The 23,583-nt window shown below is 34.6% G+C and overlaps 1 protein-coding gene across 2 annotated transcripts; it reads right to left on the bottom strand.

The window, feature by feature from the left end:
* Positions 1-9,962: 9,962 nt before the first annotated feature.
* On the bottom strand, positions 9,963-15,927 carry LOC141612133 (F-box protein At3g56470-like). Of its 2 annotated transcripts, none has more exons than XM_074430849.1 (2): positions 14,283-15,927; positions 9,963-11,382 (listed from the first exon to the last, which is right to left on the bottom strand). In XM_074430849.1, exon 2 carries the CDS (start codon positions 11,358-11,360, stop codon positions 10,191-10,193), a length of 1,170 nt encoding a protein of 389 aa, XP_074286950.1. In that variant the 5' UTR covers positions 11,361-11,382; positions 14,283-15,927; the 3' UTR covers positions 9,963-10,190. The 2 variants fall into 2 exon arrangements, with proteins under 2 accessions (XP_074286950.1, XP_074286949.1); XM_074430848.1 differs by having other exon boundaries at positions 9,963-11,366.
* Positions 15,928-23,583: the final 7,656 nt, after the last annotated feature.

The following is a 23,583-nucleotide window of genomic DNA, read 5'->3' as shown; positions in this document are numbered from 1 at the left end:
TTTGTAAAACGAGTTAATGGTCTAGCCTCGTAACTAATCGGCCCAAATGCCGATCATCAGTATCCGCAAAATACCTAGCCTCGTAACTAAATCAGCCGAAATGCTAGTATCGTATCCGCTAAATACCAACCAAATAAAACAAAATCATCACAAATCGAGTTAATGAAGTATAAAATGAACCAAATAAAAAGACATAATCCTTTGAGTAAGTCTCCCTTAAAGTGGATACATCGTTTAATTATTAAAACGGATCATCCTACTTGTGTATATAAGACACATCTAACCTTATTCCATATGCACTCTACTTTTGTTTTATTCTAACTATACTTGACTAGTTTTAATATTAAAACGAATATAAACCATTTTTAATAATTTTTTTCACTTTTTATTTAATGTTTTTTTGCATATATTTCGATTATTAATATTTTAATATTATTATAATTATTTTTTTTTCTGCAGGAGTTTACAGATATGCCATTTAATTTATTGTTTGCAAATCTACCATTCAAGTTAAAGACGGTATAAATTTTGTTTTTTTTTCTACAATTTTTAAATTCTTGGTCTTATTTTTATTTTTTTACGATTTTTCTGGCAAGGAATGCTATTTTTTTTTTAATGTTTTCTACCGATTTTATCAACCAAAAAATAAAATTATTTCGATAATATTTTTTTTTAATACTTTGTTCAGATTAGATTGGTTATATTTTAGGAAATGTAATTGTATTAACTTTGATTTTACATAGTTGGTATGTGATTATATAATCTATAGTTTTGTATAATAATTCCTATAAATTAGGAATCACTAAAATATAATATAAGATCATAAGATAAATTAGGAGATTATGCATTATCTATTACTCCGTAATAATTTATATTTACATACAAAACATAAATGTAAATATTTTTTTAATGTACCTCCTAAAAAAATTAAGGTACCTGGTGATTCGTTGAAACGTGGTTGGTAAATAGTTCAAATAAACCTAAATACTTTGATATACTTAATTACAATATTTATTATAAGATGTACATATACTCCGTATAATATAGTCAATGTAGGTTAGGATCCAGTGAGAACCACCAACATGATGAGAATTGAGAACCGTGAGAAACGTCACTAAATCTCCACCAAATATTGTTTTGAAAGTAGGTATACTGTAATTTCAAGCTCATATGGTATGGTGTACCATCAAACAAAACCGAGCACTATTGAAATTTCAAACGGATATGGTTTTACTTAAACAAATGTTTTCAAATTTTCTTTGTTTTTACGAGATATGGTTTTATCTTACTCAATCGTTGGTTGACTTTTACTCTGCATGAATGTAAATTTTATAATAATTATATAACTATAATTAAAAATAAAAATTACCATAGGTACATAAAATACTTAGTTAATTTTATCAAGTACATTGAAGTAACTCAACATGTACATTAATTTTATAATGAAAGTACATTGAATATAAGTTAGAGGTATAATTAATAGTTATTATATATATATATATATAAAGAGAGAGAGAGAGAGAGAGAGAGAGAGAGAGAGAGAGAGAGAGAGAGAGAGAGAGAGAGAGAGAGAGAGAGAGAGAGGAGTTCTAATGAGTCCAACATGTGTCATTGAGTCCATAAGTCCCTCTAAGGGCTATTGGATGGACTCAATGGATGGTTGAGATGAATTTGATTAAGGGTTATTAAAAAGAAAAGGTAAAACATGTGGATGGTTGGATTGAGATGGGTGGTTGAGATTGAAAATTACCAAAAACAATTACCACTAATCAAATTTCTATACACTAATTAATTTTTCTTTCTCTCTCTAGCCCCTAATTAATCAGTTTTAGTTTTGATTTGAAGTGTAAATGTAATGTTGTATGAGTTTTACAAGTGTAAATGTGATGTTTTACGAGTGTAAATGTAACATTTTAAGAGTGTAAATTTGATTTTTTGTGACGGAAATTTTGAATTTATATAATTTTAACATTTTACAAGTGTAAATGTGATGTTTTACGAGTGTAATGTAACATTTTAAGAGTGTAAATTTGTTTTTTTGTGACGGAAATTTTGAATTTATATAATTTTAACATTTTACAAGTGTAAATGTGATGTTTTACGAGTGTAAATGTAACATTTTAAGAGTGTAAATTTGATTTTTTGTGACGGAAATTTTTAATTTATACTCCCTCCTATCCACCCTTTTTTTCCCCTTTGAAGTGGGCACGGAGATTAAGGGTGGGGAGTATAATATTGGTAAAAATATGAGTGGGGTTTGGTAATTGGAGAGAGGTATGAATAATTATGATTAAATATTAATAAAGGAGATGGGTGGGGTTTGGTTATTGGAGAGAGGTAGAAATAATTAGAATTAAATATTAATAAAGTATATAGTGGGGTTTGATGAGTGGAAAGAGGTAAGAGTATAATATTAATAAAAACTTTCTCAAAAAGGAAAGGGGAAGAAAACCTGAATAATCCGTTTTAGGAAATAGGGAAGAAAAGAGTGGATAGGAGGGAGTATAATTTTAACATATTACAAGTGTAAATTTGATGTTTTACGAGTGTAAATGTAACATTTTAAGAGTTTATATTTGATTTTTTGTCACGGAAATTTTGAATTTATATAATTTTAACATTTTACAAGTGTAAATGTGATGTTTTACGAGTGTAAATGTAACATTTTAAGAGTGTAAATTTGATTTTATTGTGACAGAAATTTTGAATTTATATAATTTTAACATTTTACAAGTGTAAATGTGATGTTTTACGAGTGTAAATGTAACATTTTAAGAGTGTAAATTTGTTTTTTTGTGACGGAAATTTTGAATTTATATAATTTTAACATTTTACAAGTGTAAATGTGATGTTTTACGAGTGTAAATGTAACATTTTAAGAGTGTAAATTTGATATTTTGTGACGGAAATTTTGAATTTATATAATTTTAAGATATTACAAGTGTAAATTTTATGTTTTACGAGTGTAAATGTAACATTTTAAGAGTGTACATTTGATTTTTTGTGACGGAAATTTTAAATTTATATAATTTTAACATTTTACAAGTGTAAATGTGATGTTTTCCAAGTGTAAATGTAACATTTTAAGAGTGTAAATTTGATTTTTTGTGACGGAAATTTTGAATTTATATAATTTTAACATTTTACAAGTGTAAATGTGATGTTTTCCGAGTGTAAATGTAGTATTTTAAGTGTACATTTGAAGGTTTAAGAGTGTAAACTTGGTCCTTTGAGTGTGACTTTGGTCCTTTATAAGTGTAACTTTGGTCCTTTTACGATTAAAACTTTAGTCCGACTCCCAACAAACACCACCAACGCCGTCCTCCACCACCAACTCATATCCACGAAAATATGAGTGCAAATATATATAAATTTAACGAGTGTAAATGTTCAGATATAGGAGTGTAAATGTAAAGAAATATAAGTGTAAATGTTAAGAAATATGAGTGTAAATGTACACAAATACAAGTGTAAATGTTAAGATTTACGAGTGTAAATGTAAAGAAATATGAGTGTAAATGTTAAGAAATATGAGTGTAAATGTACACAAATACAAGTGTAAATGTTAAGATTTACGAGTGTAAATGTAAAGAAATATGAGTGTAAATGTGAGGAAATACGAGTGTAAATGTAATGATTTACGAGTGTAAATGTAAAGAATTTTGAAGAAATGAGTGTAATTTTAATAGAGTACAAGTGTAAATCTAAAAAATGAATGTAAATCTAATAAAATAATAGAGTAAAAGTGTAAATCTAAAAAAAAAAGTATATAAAATAAAATCTAAATAACAATAATAACCCACCAACAATATAGATCTAATATTAAATGTGAGGAAATAAAAGTGTAAATTTAAAGAAATATGAGTGTAAATGTGAGGAAATAAAAGTGTAAGTGTAAATGTGAGGAAATAACAATAATAACCCACCAACAATATAGATCTAATAAAAAGAGATTGAAAAAAAAAATATCTTACAAAAATATAGCACTAATAATAATAATAATAATAATAATAATAATAATAATAATAATAATAATAATAATAATAATAATAATAATAATAATAATAAAAAAAAAAAAAAAAACACAAAAAAAAAAAGGAACGATCTAGGTGGAACCAGATCTGGTGGTTTCTCAACTCTTGTATTTCCAACAACCTTCAACCTTCAACATTCAATCCCAAACACATCGACACAACATCGACAAACACAATGACAAACACTAAATTTGATAATAATAATAATAATAATAATAATAATAATAATAATAATAATAATAATAATAATAATAATAATAATAATAATAATAATAATAATAATAATAATAATAATAATAACGGTACACATCGACAAACACAACAACACAATGACAAACCCAATGACAAACACAACATCGACAATACACAGCGACACAACCCTTATTTAAAAAAAAAAAAGCATGAATATCATTCCTTGCAGATCTGCATGTGGGTGACGGAAAAGGATGGCGGCGGGGGTCGGTTTTTTGATGGTCATTGTGGGTGACGGAAAAGGAGGTAGGTAGGGTCAATTTTTTTATGGTGGTTGTGGGTGACGGAAAAGGAGCAAGGTAGAGTCGGATTTTTTTTTAATAGTTGTAGTGATGTAGATCTGATTTGGTGGTGGTTGTGGTGGGTGGTTGTCGGGTGGTGGCAGTGCGTGGGGTGTGCGTGGTGGCGTGTGGTGGCGTGTTTGTTGTCGTGGTGGTGGTGCGTGGTGAAATGGGTGTTGTTGGTGCGCGGAGGGAGAAAAGAAGGGAGGTGGTTGGGCTGGTGGAGGAGTGGGGATCGGATCTGGACAGAAATGGATAAACAGAGGGAGGTTGTCGGGCTGATTTTGGAGATGGGGTCGTGGTGGTTGTCGTGGGGAGTGGCGGCGGTTGTCGGTGGTGGTAGATCTGAAAGGAGATGTGTTGTTGTTGGTGGTGGTTGTTGATGGCGGTGTTGGAGGAGCCGAGAAGGGTGGCTGGTGGTGGTGGGGAAGAGAGGAGAGGAGAGGTGGCGGTGGGAGGAGGTGAATATTGGGGTTTTTTTGAATTTTGGGGTTTTGAATTATTTGGAGGCAGTGTGAATTTTTTTATTTTTTGGGATTTTGAATTATTTGGGTTTTTTAGAGAGGGGAGAGTAATGATATTTGTGAGATGAGAGAGAAGTGGAGGGGAAAAATTGATATATATATTGAATTAGTTTTTAATTATGTGGATTAGTGAGGTAGAGAGAGAGTGTGTGTTATATTAGCATTAATCTCTCCTTTTAGCATTAATCCCCCCTTTTTTCCTTTCAATCTCAACCCTTCATCCCATCTTTTCAATGGTCCTAAGGAGGACTTAGGGACTCAATGAAGAAAGGTGGACTCACTTGATCCTTCTTATATATATATATATATATATATATATATATATATATATATATATATATATATATATATATATATATATATATATATATATATATATATATATATATAGGGTTGAGATCCTATGAGAACCCTCTTCCCATGAGAACCGTGAGAACCTCAGGTTCAGAACTTTTGTACCAAAAGTACAACAAAATTATTCTAAATGTTCAGGATCTTTGTACCAAAGGTACATGGGTTTATTTGGACATCTTCTTGCCAATGGACTTGTGTAAGACCGTCTTAAACAAATATTTATGATAAATTTGAGGTTTTGAGTTATCTTTACATAAATTGTTTTGGAAGAGCGAAAGTAATTAACAGTAGAAGAAGGATTCCAAATAGGATTTTTTTTTTTAAATTTGAGGCAAGTAGCTATACGTTTGGCGGCTGGAATAAGAAAAAAACATTTAAATATTCCAATTGTTAGAAATTCTCAATAACCTCCCTTTGCTTAGCCCGAGCAAGTGTATTGGGTATGTAGTGTATTAAAATCTTTTTATTGAACACTATGGTCGAGTAATCAAAAATTAAAAAGAAAATATATTTTGGGTAGCACTTAAGTGTTTCAAGAATGTTGGAACAACAGTTAATATTATCATCCAACTCAACTAAAGCTAACCAAAAAACGATCCATCCGTCTCGAAAACAGGGCAATATAAACACAACTCCGACCTTAATATTTTTAGCAATAAACTCAAGGATTTCATGCTACATTATCATCCTAATATGTCTCAAAAATTTCAGATCAAACAGAGTTAAAACAAATGCATACCATGTAACGAGATTTTACCGACGTCGACTAAAAAACAGAGCACAACCTACTTCTACTATTCTGCCCATCTACCACACATAATTTCCGTCTATAAGTGTCACATAAAACATGTTAAATCACTCCTAAAAGACCGGTATCCAATATAAATAATAATCCAAACCCGACTCGGTAACTATTCATTAAACAAGTACTATGCGAGAGGTATGTAGAACACACGAAACAGAGATGAATAAACCTACCTCAAGTCACGAATATCACGTTAGTCGAGGTATTGCGAAGGCTAAAAGATGGCAGCGGAAACGAACTTTGTGAGTGAAAAAGAAGAAAGAGAACGAGGTTGGACTTGTGTACTTGGTAAGACCAATATAACTTTCAATAATGGACGAATAAGGTCGGATTTCTTCATGAAACATATAAACTGAATACATTCATGTACTTGGTAGGAACTTCCAATATAATCACATGATAAAAATGAAAAATACACACTTTTTTAGCAAGCAAAATTCCGTACAAGCTAATCTTCTAGATAATGTCAAGAACCAATATAACTTTCATAATTAATGTTGAAGTCATTTATGTATGGCGTATACCGGCGTCTTCATATAGGTAGACTTATGGGGATAAGGTTAATCTATAAGCTAATTGCATTACCCGCTGAAGTTTTGGTAGACAGGCTGCGAATTTTTGGTAGAAAGGTTTTGAACCTTTGGTATAAATATTCTGAACCTTTGGTACAAAAGTTCTGAACATGAGGTTCTCATGGTTCTCATGGGAAAGGAGTTCTCATAGGATCCTAAATCTCTATATATATATATATATATACATATTATTTTAACTCATGTTTTAACAAAAATATATATCAAAATAGATACAAAAATGTAAACAAGATGGATATGTCATAGTGGTAATAGCAAGGCCATCCAAACCAAGAGGTCATGGGTTCAAGCCTCCCCAACATATTTTTACGAGGCTACCTCTACTTACCATTAATTTTTTTTTCATTAAATAAAATTAGTTAAAGTTGCATAACCGTTAAATTTATCATTAATATATTTTTCTATAACATATCCTAAAATTACAATGAAATAAATTTTGAGACAAATTCAATACGTCTGCTATTAATATTTTACTCTTATTAATGAAACAATAGTAATTACATTTCACTACTTGCTCGTAATCTTTGTTACTTTCACTACTCCCGCTGTAATTATTGTTGCTGTCACTATTGCCGCATCAATATTGATAATTTCACTACTTCCGCCGTAATTATTGTTACTTCCACTATTGTCGCATTAATATTGATTATTTCACTACTCTCGTTGTTGTTTCTACCACTTTCACTAATCTCGCTAATAATATTGTTACTTTTATCATTCAAATGAGTGATTACTATCATATAACTATATTCAATGTTACTACAATTCTTTCTTTACAGACGAAATTACTTTTACTACTTAGGCATGCAATTTTAAGAAGATTATATATTATATAAATATATCACATATATGCATTAAATCAAATCGAAAGAATTATGCAATATTATATATTATGGAATCTAACTTGAATTATTTATAACGTACTTATATTATATTTTTGTATGTTAAATAATTAACATCTCTATACATCTAATAAATTATAATGTTTAATAAAATTGCATAGATTTTAAATTTTAATAGATAATTTTATGATGATAATAATTAATACCATAAGTGTGCATGTTTATACTAATTAATTATTTTATTTGAAGAAAATTGACCATCTTCTAGTTTTCTATAAATATATAGAAAAATTACCAAGTATCTTCTTTCTTCTAGTCTCCTTGAAATTGATCATCTTAATTAATTATTTTATTTTAAGGGAAATTGATTATCTAAATTAATTAACTTATTTTAAGGAAATTGATCATGTTTTAATCTCTTACAAACGTTAGGAAAATTATCAAGCTTTTATATAATTTAATTTTAACCCAAACTATATAATATTTGCATTGAGATCCCTTAAATCGGGTCCATCACACGGTGCTAGTGATTTAAAAATATATAATATAACTAATTTGTATAACTTTCTTTAATTACACTGAAGTCCATTGGTTTCTGGAATTAATATATAGTATTGATTTAAAGTTGTTCAATTGTTGGATCGTATGCTTTCCTTGTCAAGCTTATGTCAAAATCGGACATCGATTGCTCATGTTAGAACCTTCCACATAAATACAGCTCCTAAAACGTGCACATTCCTACATGCCTCTCAACAAAAAAAAAAAAAAAAAAAAAAAAAAAACCATTAATTTGCAAACAACAGCATATCTAAGCATAATTAAAAAAATTGTAGTCGATTACTAAATAACACAAACAACTTTATCCCAGCTAGCATGACCATATACATGTATTATGGTCAACATGTCAGGCCACCCCAAAAAAAGTTTCAATATGTATGCAAAAGTTTTCAAGAGGTAAGCAGTAGCCTTGTGGGGTTAGCGGTGGGTCATTTGTGAGAGGAAATGGTATCCGTCACTATAAAGTGACGGATACGTGCCGTCTTCAATGAGATTTTGTGTTGTTCATATGATTAAACCTGCGCTATCCACCTTTGGTTTTGATGGTAAAGTTATTGTTGAGTTTGATCCAACTACCAAGCATATAACTGATCCTATGTATACTTCGAAAAAATACGAACCTGGGCCTTTGTAAATTTAAGATAAGACCTTATTGTTGGGCTGCTACGCGTCGAGGTGCACGGTTACTCGGAAGGGACTACACCTACGTATATGTGCCATATACAATTAGATTGGATGGTCAAGACCTTGCAAACATGGATAACATCAATAATTTCAATACAAGTTTGTCGAGTATTATAAATAAGATGTAGAAAGCAAGCAAATACATATAATCAGTATCTATCTAATAATGTTGACGCTGCACAATAAAAACATTTAGCCATTATTATCAATTATTACCGTGCATTTTATACGCCCAAGGCAATTGTTACATTAGACAACTATTTTAGCAATATCATTCATAAGTTACGTGCACTGTCTAGAGTTGGCAATTCGGGCCGTGGGCTGGCGGGCGGCACGACACGGCACGGCTCCGGGCACGGTACGACGAGTTTTTCGAGGCAGCATGGGCCCGACACGATCGTGCTTCAGGCAGGCTCCGACACGATTTTCTTCAAATCTTCGTGCTCAGGCACAGTGGGGGCGACATGAATCGGGCACGACACGGACCGGGAATTGGCACAAAAGTACTAAAAATATAGCAATTATACAATTAAGTATAAAACAATTATATAGCAATTCATTACTTATTAAACAAAAAATACTAAAAATATAGCAATTATATAACATTTTTTTAAGAAAAAATAAAAAATAAAAAATAAAATTAACTTATGGCACATGGGCCAGCCCACGTGCCAAGCACGAACAGTCCATGGGCCAGGCACGGACCGAGCACGAAACTGAGCGTGCCAGGAACGGGCCGCGGCAGGGGTTCAGGTGAGTGGGCCTGGCACAACCAGTCCAATATTCATGCTTGGGCCGGGCCAATTTTGGAGGAAAGCAAGATGGGCCGGCACGCGGGCCAGCACGACACAGCCCATTGCCAACTCTATGCACGGACACAAAAATTGTAGACCAATTCAATTCTACCGAAGGTCGTTACGTACACAAACATTCAATAAGGTGAAAAAGGAAGTTATGCCTTATATGCAGGCCTAATATCTTCAACATTGAAGGAGGTGATCCTTGGATCTTCGATCGCGCACGGAAAAACAACTAGTATCAAGAAAAAGCTAATTAATAGCTACTTTTAAAACATGCTTGTTTTTTTTCCAAAGTACAAATTAAATTCAAATAAGTCACAAACTTAATTTATTAAATAGATAAATAAATAAATTACATAGTGATTGTCTCATGGAACACAAAAGTAATGTAGGTGAAGTAAAAGTTTCATGGAAACTCATTGTTGATGAAATGCAATAGGAAGCTGATAAGCCTACAATCCCCCCATCATGCCCATTTCAAGCTCAAGGAAGAGTCCGCCCATGTAGGTGAAAACCATGCGACAATCCTGCAATTGCCCTTGGGGCATCGATTAATACCACGATCCTTACACCTCAAACTGACCACACTCATAACCTCGTGCCAGTAAAATTCCATCCCGCCATCTGGAACATTTACTGCACACCATGACGATAGGCTAAACGAATCCATTGCCAACTTGCCCTGCAACAGCGGCAATGCTTGCTTGACCGATTTGCGCAGCAGGGTCTCGATATTTTTAGGGCAATACAAGCTTCTATATTCCCTTTCAATGTCTGGTCCACATAAGGAGATCTCCTCGGAAAATACATTGTGGGTACAAATACTAAGTTGGTCACCATGTTTCATGACGTACGACACACAGCTACTGTCACAATTACGTTTGTCAAAATTTTTAACCCTTTTCAGCTCAGATGTGGATGGGTTGAAAACAATGAAACTGCCCGTAAAATCAAAGCAATACCAAACCCCCTTCACATAAACTGTGTTAGCGATACAACCTGGACAAACGTACCAATGAGCAACTGTTTTCCAATTTGAATTGCCACGCTGACATGTAAATGTCCTATAGTGAAAATCACCCTCACAGCTTATGGCGAATACCATGCAGTCTGGGGATGTTGGGGAAGCTGAGAAGTCAAACATCGGATTTGTTAACTTGGCAACATCAATGGGAGGAAGGTCTATCCTTGCCCGTGAAAATGGACTGAAAAAGAACAAAGCGGACGTTTCAGAAGAGAAAAGTAGCAGCCAACCATGCCTTGAAACAAGAAATCGGGTTCCACAAAGTTCTGGTATATTAAGCCGGTAAGTACGTTCTGTAGACAGGTCCCCTAATTCTCCTGTTGTATAAAACTCTGAGCCCATCCTATAGATACTAGGTGGTGGCAAAACCCTTCTCAATGGCACAAACCAGGGTAGGGTTGTCTCTTCCTCCCCAGTTTTGGGAACACACGGCAAGCACCTTTTAAAAAGAGAGCGCCAACACTTGCTAACAACACAAATAGAGAAATAATCAAGTATAGAAAGGTAATTCACTATGATCTGGAGAAGCTCGAAAGGTAAGCGACATATACATCCATCCTTTTTCCTCGCCCTTGAGAAGTTTCTTGTCATTGTCATTAACACCTCACACATGATTGTCTGCAAAAGACCAAGTCTATTCCAGTCATTGATTATACAAGTAACACACGAGCATGGAAGAGACAAAAAGACAATCACAAGAAATAAGCAACTTTTCATATATCATATATTAAAAAAGAATGAGGGGGTTTGTCACTTTGAGACTGCCTTTACCCTTGCATGACGTCACAAATTACTATTTTGCCATTCCGTTTTAATTTTCAGTTGCCTTCCCCCATGCTTTCCTCTTCGAAACATATTTGTTTAATTAATCACCATAAAAAGTTGGCTTCTTCTCACCAATAATACTTCACGCAAGTCTAACCTCTATACACAACCATCATCTCTCTTCTTTCTCATAAAAAAACAGATCCCGCAAATTTTAATCAGTCGGTTCATCGTTCTTATTTCTAAGGTTTCCGTTTTTAATAAGACGGTTTCACCACACGAACATACTGATATAGCAAAATTCTAACTTTTCACCCCTTCAACCCAGTAGGCTTTAGTATTAGTTGGTAATTGTTGTGTAAGACGGTCTCATATTGTAAGGACGTTTTATTTATATACAAATTACTTTATAAATGAATAAAATTTTATAGAAAAGAGTCGTCTCTTGGGGTGAAATCGTCTTATTCTAGAATTTGTATTAATAAAATTTCAAATTACAACACAAATGCACAACAATTTCATTCCATTGAAGAACACTTATTTTTGCTATATCAGTATGTTCGTGTGGAAATTATTACACAAAATCCAAAACGTTAAGCTTATTACGGTAAATTTGCAAACAAATCACCATATTCGCCAATCGCCAATATACTACATCATATAATGTACATTCCCAAACCCAAATCACCAGTATACTACATACCTTGATGAAGACGGAAAATTAGAGACGACCATGGTAGGTGTTGACAATGTTGACAGTTTGTCTACTGACTGTTGCTTGATGGAGAAAAAAAATTGGAATTTGGGGAAGATGTATTGAAATAGGATTCAACTAACCAAAGAGGAGGAAGTCGGAGAGGCTGGGTTTGCAATTTAATATTGGATTACTGGGTAATGTTTAATTTGGCTTCAACAATTTTTTCCCTAACCTATTCTAATTTAGTAATTTTTCTTTAGGGTAAATTGATTATTACTCTTTTATATAATTCACTTTTTAAAACTTATTCCCTTATACTCCTCCATGATATTTATTAGATGACGTTTTACATTATTGCACAGAGATTAAGATTGCATTTAATCTCTTTTTTTATGTTTCTTTACTCCCATAAAATGTCACATTTATCAAATTTTGCTCACATTTAATGAGTCCAGTCAATAAAATGAAAATATTTCATTCAAAATTTGAAATTTGTTACTAACTTTTGCTGTTTATTACTATATTGTCTTAATGTTTACGGATAAATTTTAAAAAATAATTTATCTCCAAAACTGAAATCTTTCTAGCAACTTATGTTTGCAAGCAAATAAGCAAATTTGTACTTGATGGCGCAGGCTTCATATGACTTCTACTGTGCGATTAAGAGTTGGATGGTGTGTGCGAAGCACACACCCTTCCAACTAGTATAAACAAAAAGAGATTAAGGGAGTGTTTGGTTGGGTCTATTGAGATGACGAGGCAAAACACAGACGGCAAGAAATATAAAGATGTCAGAATGTTGATAATAGTTTAAGAAATTGAGTTGGGGTGATGCACTCAGAAATTTCACAGTCCTCCTTTCCAAGTGCGTCTAGGGAGTGGCTTATGCACAAGGTGCACTGCATGCACACTAAGGTGAGAAAGCGCAACAGACGAACCAAAGGCACACCCCTTAAGCAGACGAGGCTAACTGTTTTAGCTTTTTATATAGCTATATACCTAAGTAAAATTACTGCAACAGTAACATTTTCTGTGATGGTAGCGGGCCAAGTATAGTAGCAAAAGATACGATAAAAGGGGCAAAGGTAGGGCAGGAAATAAATTACTAGCCGTATGAGAACAAAATTTGAATCACATAGGATAGGTATCATGCAATGATTTTACGCAATCAAACATGATTAGTTTGGGAACACATTGCTGCATAAAGTAAGCACTTTAGCAAGGCTCTGTATAAGTTCAAGTAATAAGTGTTAAAATCTCTTAAGATGATAACTTCATCTAATTGAAACCATAGTAGAAATTTTTTAGAACTGTATTACTTCACTTCAACATATAAGCACAGTACGACAATACCACACAGACCAAACTGAATTTCTTCTATTCCCTGCATTCTTTCCTACCTACTGATCCTAGAAAAAAAAACAACTCAAATGGATCACATCCTAGATACCTTTGATAACAAATCTTCAAAATCAAACATTGAAAAGAACAATCTTTTAGTGCAGTAGAAATATATATATATATATATATATATATATATATATATATATAAAGATCTTATCTTTAGAGGAGATAATATAAAGATGAAATATTCAGATATACAGAATTTCAAAGCAATTTTTTTACAATAGATGATGAAATCCTTGGTAAAAATAATTGAAACTCGACTAAAGTTATCATCTTTTTGTCATACAATCAGTTACAACATAGCAAACATCATCCATGTCATTATTAAAACAACTACGATTGAAAATAATTAAAAAATCTACCATATTGATAAATTGTCTTGGTTTAGTGTTTGAAATTATAATCATTCAAATTAGTATACCCAAATCCTCAAAGCTATGACATTTAAGGCATAAAATAAGAATTACAACTTGTACAGAAATCAAAATAGCCAAAGCTGTCACTTTTAGGCATCAAGTTATTGAACTTTAAAATTAATTCGAAGTTGTGACTGAAAAAACAATCAAATTTCACAATAAACCTATCATTAATCAATTAAAGTTATCGACTTTGAATGTGAAAATAGAATAAACACATTGAAGAAGAGGTAAAAGAAAGCTAAGCACCTGAAACGGCCGACGGCTTAAAACTGCGATTTGGCTGTTTGGGAATTGGAGATTTGACAATGCAGATGGGGGTAGTAATAGGAATATCTCATTTCATTGAGGCGGCTCACAAGAGGGCATATATATATATATATAGAGAGAGAGATTGAATTTACGGCTGAGATTGTGACTTTGTGAGTAATAATAAGGGCATAATCGTAATTCGACAATAACTTTTTGACTTCCGTCCGTCCTTTTATAGGGTTCACTTTCTCTCTCATCGCCCTCTTGTTCTCACTAATTTCTCCGTCATTCACAATCAACTACCGCACAAATTTTCAATTTTTAGAAGAAGTGCTCGCTGAGCTCTCCAATTAAAACTATTTTGAGAACAAGTGCTCGTTGTGCTAAAGCCGCTGCCGTTGCGGAGATCAAAGCGTCCAGTACAATGGTGGGAGATGGAGTGAATCATGTGTCGGTTTTTGGGATAACTCCATAATCACAAGAAAAGCAATGGTTTAATTTCAGCTAAGTTGAATTTAGATGGAATTCCTGTAGACGAATAGCTGAAGAAAAGCAATGATGTGCTGAGTCGGATGAGCACGGTGGTGCAGGAGGGAAAATAACGCACGGTGGCCTGAATTCAACAGAGGGATAAGGGCATGCGGCGGTGTTAATGGGTGGACAGGGAGATCGAAATCGAGCACTACTTGCTCGTCCTTCGCCTAAAATGTCTACTACCTCACGAATAACAATTCCAAAACGCAGCACTGCGATTCAATTTTTCAATAAGTCGTTGTGTCAGGCTATGGTGGTGGATGGTTTAATGAGGGGAAGTCTGGTTGTCGGATCTGGTACGCCTGAATTGGTGGCAGCAGGTCTTGGGTTTCATGGTGGCCGAATGATGGTCGCTGATAAATTGAGAATACAAGCATTGAAGTGTGTTTTGACAAGTTTCAATGTCGGGTTTTTAGATGTAGAAGATGGAAATGGTGGAGGGTTATTTGGGAAGATACCCATGGTGGGTAACTACTACCAATTATATTATTTCTGAGTATTATAATAAAGTTTTTGAGTTTTATTTTAAAAATTATGGGTTTTTCTATAAGTTTGAGTGCATTCACTTAAACATTAAACCCAAAAAATTACAACATAAATTCAAAAACATTTCATATAAGCTTAGTTAAATTTGAGTTTTGACGGAAAAAAAATAAAATCTAACCTATAAATTTTAATAAGCTCAGAAAAAATACACATTTGCTCAAAAACAAATAAAGTTTGAGTTAATAAGCTTTAAAAAAATACACATTATGCCCAAAAAAAACTATAAAGTCTGAAGTAATACATCCGATATATATTCCTTTTTCTCGTAATTACTATGGTGACATTGTTAATTGAGTATCATGGTTGGAATTGTGGGGAAACAAACGAACCAAGAGGATTGTTAATTGGGTTTTCAAGTTTTGGGGTTGAGTTTTTTATATGGGATGTTTGTTAATAAAGCTTTGCGTTTTTTTTTTGAGATTTGTTGACAAATCTCTCTATTATTGAGAATGTGGATTGGGTTCATAGATAAGAATGGTTACATATTTGTAATTTTGTTTAAAGGTTTGTGGAATGACATGGTAAATAGCGGTCTCTAAAATATACTAAACATACGAGAGAAAAAAAATGGATAATTTGAAATGGGTCCTATAACATGAATCTTGAAAAGGTTTGTATATTGTTATGTATGTGTTTCTTATTGAAGATGTTTGTTAATTTGTTGATGTGTCATGTGACAAACCTTTTTAGAGGTTCACTTATTGTTTTTTTGGTGTAAACCATCCGGTTTAATCCGGATTCGAGCCGGGTAGGACCACTAGGGTGGTAAAGCTCTCACTCATGAGTTTTAACACTGTTGCGTTCCCAGGGCTCGAACACGAGACCTCTGGTTAAGCTAAAACAATCCCTTGCCAGTTGATCTAAGTGCTCATGGGTAGAGGTTCATTTATTGTGGATGACTTCCTTTTCTCCTTCCCTTTTGGCACGGTCTTATTCCGCTTTATCACTAGTTAATCCCGCTCCAATTAGTACCTACATGACGAGAAACACGGAAGTAGAACGAAAACTGCGAGAAATAACATACATTGATACAAATCGACATAAACCCAATAATAATCTATTTTATTCTAAAATAAGTAAATAATGCTAAGTTGAGCAACAAATATGACCAGAATAAGGGACAAAATGTGGGTAAAAAACACGTAAAATATCGTGTTATCAATGTTGTTGGCCTCATTTTTGTATTATTCATTCACTGATTCAATAATTGATGTTGTTAGTCTTATTTTTGGAATTACTATTGGCTGAGGAAGAATAAGATGTTAAAAAGGATTTGAAATACACTGATTATCACTTGGATGTCAATCGACTGGGGTTGACGGTAGATATCAGGCAGGCACCTTACGCTTCATAAGAGGGACAAGGCGTGCGGCGGCGGTTCACAGTGTTAATGGGACAAGGGAGATCGAAAGGGTGATCATTCAATTTGTAGTGTGTTTGGGTTGCTCGCTGTCAGTAGAGTAGTGGTGCGAGGGGGCTAAGGTGAATGGTGAAGGAGTGTGGCGAAGGGTGGTTGTTGGAATAACATATGAGTCATTGGAAGTTTGATAGTAGCAGATTGTTGTTCTGGGCTCAAGGCTTTGTTGTTCCTTTTGTAGCAGTTTGATAGTCTTATTTGTATCGTTACTCCATTGTTACTCTAATATGATAGTACAAGAATAACACAGGAATAACATCGGAATAACAACACAATAACATCAGAATAACACCTGTTTAAAAAAAAGTAACATAATGAGAACTATGAGAACATAAGAATTAAAAAAATAAAAATAAAAAGAACAAGAGTAACACTGGAGTAACACCGGAGTAATACACAATAACACCTGGATAACGCCGGAGTAATAACAGCAAAAATAACTCCTGAGTAAAACACATGGTAAAAAAAATAAGGTAATGAGATAATTAGAAAAGCGTGAGAACATAAGAGTAACACTGGAATAACAAGTGGTAACACAAAAAAAAAAGTATAAAAGTAACACTGAATAACACGGGTAAGAAAAAAAGACAAAAAAGTAGAATAACACTGGAATAACAGGTAGTAACAAAAAAAAATTGAATAACAGGTGGTAACACAAAAAATAAAAGAAAATAAAAGGTTGACAACCTGTCGTATTTTGGGAATAACTTCCTCTGCAAAACTCTGATTAAGGTGATTTCGGAGACATTGGAAAGTTAAGAGAAAGATATAGAACTTTCAGTGAAATAGCCAAGACCCAAAAAAGTCGGTACATATCGTAAAATGGGCCTAAAGGTCGGGTTGTCGTATTTAGTTAAAATGAAATGCATATTTTGTAATGTAAATTTAAGTTTTGCCTAAGGAAGTAACATGATATTCAAAATGAGATCTAATCTCAAAATATTACGACATCCTCACCTTTTGGACAATCAAGTTGCCTTCCGACTTGGAATTTACGGTTTCAGGACTATAATGGACATCATCATCATCATCGAGTGTTTTTTGGAAGGTGCAGACACATGTGTCTACAATGAGCTTTGAATTTGCATCAAGGATGGTTCGACACTATATGATAGTTTATTGCTAATGTTTGTTTGTAATTTCGCAGTTGGTCTTATAAGGTTCGTATTTGATCCCGGAGGGGTGAGATTTAAAGAATTGAGGACAATTTCTTCTAAAGGGGGAGGGGATCGGATGATGCAAAATGGAATAGCATTAAAGTCAAGATTAGCTTGGACTTGGAAACCGTAAGCAAGGATGCACAAAGAAGAGACACAAAGCAACTATTCGGTACTAAGTCAGAATTAAACAAGGGAATTGGAGTCCTACGAGCATTAGGATTTGAATAAATCTTAACTTGAGTATGAGTAGGCAACCTTTCCTAATTCAAATAGTAGCAGAATTCCTAGCTCTCGTATTAGTAGAATTTCTAGTTCTCGTAGTAGTAGGTTTACTTTTTCCTAATTATAGCAGGAGTACATACTTTCCTAGTTGCGACAGGAGCATAGTTTCCTAATTTTAGTTAAAGTAAGATTAAGGCAATTTGGATTGTCCTAAGGGTCGTGATTCACACGAGTAGAATAAGAATTCGGCTGAGTATATTTATTACCTTATTTCGGTTACGAGTCGAGTTAACTAAGTATAGATAGAGAATTATTGTAATTTTTTCAAATGATCGAGTGAATAATATAAACAACAGTTTTTTCGTTTACAATTGAGTGAACACATATCGATGTGTCTTGTCTCAACAACCGTTTTTGTTTGACGTGTTTTCAAACCTTAACATAAGTGGCAATCAATAGTTCTTGGTTGTTCTTAGCATTATTCATTCTATAGGTCTAAATCGAAAAAATATTTTGACACCCCCTTCTTACCCGGCCAAGGTAATCGGAAGATGTTACCGTCTCGGTTTCCCGAGGCAGTGAAATTGGAATTACAATTAAGTAACACTTTAAATAAATAACATGTTTAGTGAATTACAAATGAATACACGAATAACAAGTGTGAAAATACATTATACAACTTGACTACTATTTAAGTCGTATACCAACTAGCCATGTCACTCGACTCCAAGTCCACGCGGCCCGAAATTTGATCACGTCACCAAGCCAAACATGTACTCAAACTGATCCCCATATGATCATAAATATCATATGAATCAACAGAGGCCATGTAACACACTCATACACCAAGGTGCCTTACCAAGGACCACCTTAGCATATCAACGTGCTACCATCTCGGTTGCCCGAGGTAAAGTAATCAAATAGACCATCAAAGAACAACTATTAAAAGTACAAAACTGTTTAATAAAATACAACCTGATATCAAACTAAAAACTGTTTACAACTAATTTTTGAAGCGACAACGAAAGCTAGCTAAACGAAAGGTAATGACTCGGCCCTATCCGTAACCCGCGAGCTACTTCCACATCCATTACCTGCTAAACCAACTGCTCACCATCCCCAAATTGATCACCACAGTTTTGAAAACAATAAACGGGGTCAGTCAACTGCATAACCAAAATAAGAACTCATAAGTCACAAAAATGTAATCCATAACACACAGTAACTAGTCAATACTCCAAACTCCATCAATATCAGTAACTGACTACACACCGAAATGTGTAGCCCTACAAGGTTATTCATTGCAACAGGTAACCCACATCGCCAGTGGGGCCCTGTAGCCTTGCCAACCGAATCCCCGCTCATCGCAATGAGCGTGCCCATATCATTAATGTGCACATCCTTTGTGACGGGAGCCACAAGGGGCGAACATGGGGTTAAAACCATCTCCCAAAAATGGTCCCATAACAACAACCAATCAGCGGTACAATCTCAATCACAATGATAACAATGCCAACCAATAAATTAAAACCACATCTTATAGTCAATTACACAATCAACTGAATAGAGAAACCCTTCCTTATCATAATCCAATCAAAGCACAACAAATCACGCTAGAAAGCCTCCTCTACGAAGTCCTCACCTATTATGATATCATACAATCAATAACCACACATAACAAGGCTAATAACCCCAAATCTCCCAAATCCTAATTAGGGTTTGTATAACTATAACAAACTATATAAATGACAAAAGGTGAAATACTAATTGACGCGGAAAAGGAATGAAATCCCCCAAATCTATGAACCCTAGCCTTAGAAATAATTAAGATAATTGGAGAGCAATGTTACGTAGTTTAGAGTTCAGAAAAGTAATTAAGAGCTGATTATAAAATGATTAAATCGATAACATGACTTATATATACTTCTCAAATTATCTTAATCAAACTGCAGAAAAATAACCCGTCAAACCGGGTACACGGCCGAGTACCTGACCGAGTTCCTCACAACTCGGCCGAGTGCACCCAAAACAGTAGGCTGTTTAAAAGCACTCGATAACTTACTCGACCGAGTATGGACTACTCGATCGAGTAAACTGAGACCAGAAAACCGTAGTATTACATTCTTTCCTCCTTAAAGCGAACTTTGTCCCCGAAGTTCACACCATAACTGATACAACATGCAAAAACCAACCTACTAACCATGCAACTCGACAGAATAGCTAACTCAAAAGACACTAACCATGAACCCAACTATAACCAACTATTGTCCACACAAACCGAAATACAACCATACCGACCTAAAAACTACCCTAAAACACATGTGAGCATCTACTACTCCCCTTAAAAGAAAAAGGCTACGACCTTGTAACCAAACATACCTGCTAGAAAAGATATAGGTAGCGCTCCTTCATTGCCTCTTCCGGCTTCCAAGTGGCTTCTTCCACATTGTGAGTAGACCATAACACCTTAAGCAAGATGGTTTCACCATTCCTTGTCTTGTTGTAGATACCCAGTATCTGCACCTTCCAAAAACCACCCGATGATGATCGGACTATAACGTGTTTTTGATATGTGTGCGTGGATTGGCTACACATGAGACGGTTTAATGAACTTCTAGAATATGAAAAATGATTTCATAAATGGTTTTCTAACTTCATTTTCATTAAAATAACACTATTTAGAGTTAAAACTGTCTTCGGACCCAAAATCGACTTAGAAACCCGCAACTCGAGTCAACCTAAGTCAACCCGAGTCAACCCAAATCTTGAATGTCAAAAATAATGCCATGAATGTCTTCATCATGTCATTTCTATTAAAATGACCCTAATTAGAGTCAAAATCGACACCGAGCCAAAAATCGACTCGAAATTCAAATCCCGACTCACACGGGTCAAAACCGAGTCAAGCACACAAAACACCTACCTCAAGTAACACCCAAAATCATCTTATTAGATGCCCATATTGTTAACGACATCCTATTTGATTACCACAAATCAAACCAACCAAGCAATGGATGGAGAATTGGCCACGTCCAAATTGAAAAGGACAGGGCACCCCATTGCATCACGAGGTAGCTCGCGCCTAAAGCAGGCGTCTGCTTAGCCTCTAAGCAAACTCAAACGACCTACCACCCCACATTTCTCTATAAATACCAACCATCACACACTACAATCTTGACGCGAGCGTCCGCCCCCTCCTTCTCTGTTAAACTTCTAGACCCGACTTCCTAAGTCGCAAAATCGACACGTGTTTACGACCTACCGATCGTAAACACAAGCCTTACAAATTTTGTTTGGTACCGTCGCCGTGCATTAGACCGACCCATTTGACCAACTCAATTCATCAATAAACATGTTTTAATTAACATATTTTCAACATATTTTCAAAACAAAATCCTTTTTTAAGGCACTCTTTTAAACTTCTTTGATCGCGAGTAGTCACTACGAGAAAACCATCTCTAAAGTCGTCTACCTTGCAAACATCAATATACGTAAGTTTGAGGGTGTAAATATCTCACTTATTTCATGTCTCTACTGTTTTTATGAGTTTATGAGCATGAACAATGCATAACACGATTCAAATATAGGTTAGACGAGCCAAAACTGAGTTTTGGCCCGAGACAGAAGCCCTTTGCTATGCAAAGAGGCTCGCGCCTCTTGTGGGTTCCCGGGTCAGACTCAAATGTGATGATGATATTTCTTCCAAATCAATTGATGAGACTTATAACCTTTTCGACTGGTTAGAACGTGAAAGTCGGGACCCTAATTTCTCATTTTCAATTGCTAGTAAGATAAGCTCTAATGTGAAAACCAATGAAGATTTTGAGGCCTTGGATGGTAATGACGAGGATGATAAAGGTATGAATAAAATTTCTGACACATCACCTAAGGAGATTATTGATATTATTTTAGAAGAGGAAGAGGGTGGTGATTGCTCAACTAAGGAAGATGGGATAAACAATTGTACTGAGGGCGTTTCTAGCGATGCTACCCTTTATACATCTATCCGTTCAAAGCTTCTTGATTTAGTCCCATTTTTTCCTCTCCTTTATCCCCCTCCATGTTTAAGCTCATTATCACTTTCTTATTCCTATGATCGGCTGAAGGAGTTTGACGAATCTGCATCACATTTCCTCTTAGGCCATTTAGTGACTTATAAAGGTAGGCCACCCGATGCATGTGAAACGATAAATGATCATTTTCAAGTGATGTTTTGTAATATTGAAAATCATGAACAGTTTTTTGGATCATATGCAACTTATTTTATGGAGCAATCAATGACCAAGGAGTGGATTAACATATTTATCCTTGATGAGAGTTATTCACGGAAGTATGATAAGTTACAACGGTTTTTATCCATGATTTTACTTGTCTACGATTTTAAATGTTGCTACTTACATGGTTATGAAGAGTTTTCGCAGGCTTATGATCGACTCTTACGATCATTAAATGCTTCTTCCATTGGAGATGATCCCAAATGAAAATAGTGAAAGGCGTCAAGCTAACGACTTTAAATAAGCGCTGCATGGTGTAGACACCTCGTTTCTGCACCTCCCGCAAACCACCCGGTGATGATTGGGCCGCATGTTTGGTACGCGGAACGATTTGTGACAGTTCGTAAGATTATCGTCAAGTGATTGCTCAAATATTAATGTCTACCTCTTAATTGTCATCTACGTGCCATTACGGTCGTTTTGGCAGTAATTAGAGTACATTTGGAGTCCGGGTCAAAAACCGTCTTCATTTCCTAAAACTGTCAAATCCCGAGTCAAAGCATGTGCTTGTCTACCTAAGGTTAGGATGTCATAAAATGTTGAGATTATATCTCATTTTGAGTCCTATGTCACTTCATTAGGCTAAACTAAAAGTTTACATTACAAAATGTGCATTTCATTTAGTTAAAATGACAACCCGATCTTTAGGCCCGTTTTACGAGGTCATAACGACTTTTGTGGGTCAGGCCTATTTCACATAAAGTTCTAGATCTCTTTCTTAGCTTTCCAACGCCACCGAAATCACCTAAATACGAGTCTTGTAGAGAAAGTTATGCCTAAAATACGACAGGCTGTCAAACGCGTTTTCTACGCGCAGAGGAACCTACCCGGGAATAGACGCAGCAAGTGCTGCGCCTCTCTTCCAAGGGACGCAGCACCCTGCGCCTTTTCCCAGGGCTTTCTTTTTGTCCAAGTTTCAGTGTTTTAACCTAAGTCGGTTGTTTAGGATCTTTCCTTCCGTATCCAACTCTTACCATAATTCCTCCGCGTGATTAGTATAAATAGGAGCCTTCGTTCCTCATATTTCTCACGCGAGTGTCCGCCCTTCTCTTCTCCCTTTGCATTCTAGACTTTGTTCTTACTAATTGGCGCCTACGTGCTTGAACCTTCGACCACGTAAGCTCGGATCCTTCCGGTACCGACCT

This window comes from Silene latifolia, chromosome 11, assembly GCF_048544455.1.
Source record: "Silene latifolia isolate original U9 population chromosome 11, ASM4854445v1, whole genome shotgun sequence".
NCBI lineage: Eukaryota > Viridiplantae > Streptophyta > Magnoliopsida > Caryophyllales > Caryophyllaceae > Silene > Silene latifolia.
This window is presented reverse-complemented; position numbering and strand designations above follow the sequence as displayed.

Bases quoted from the DNA above. Each gene is read 5' to 3' on its own strand.
- LOC141612133 (XM_074430849.1), bottom strand. From the start codon at position 11,360: ATGTGTGAGGTGTTAATGACAATGACAAGAAACTTCTCAAGGGCGAGG.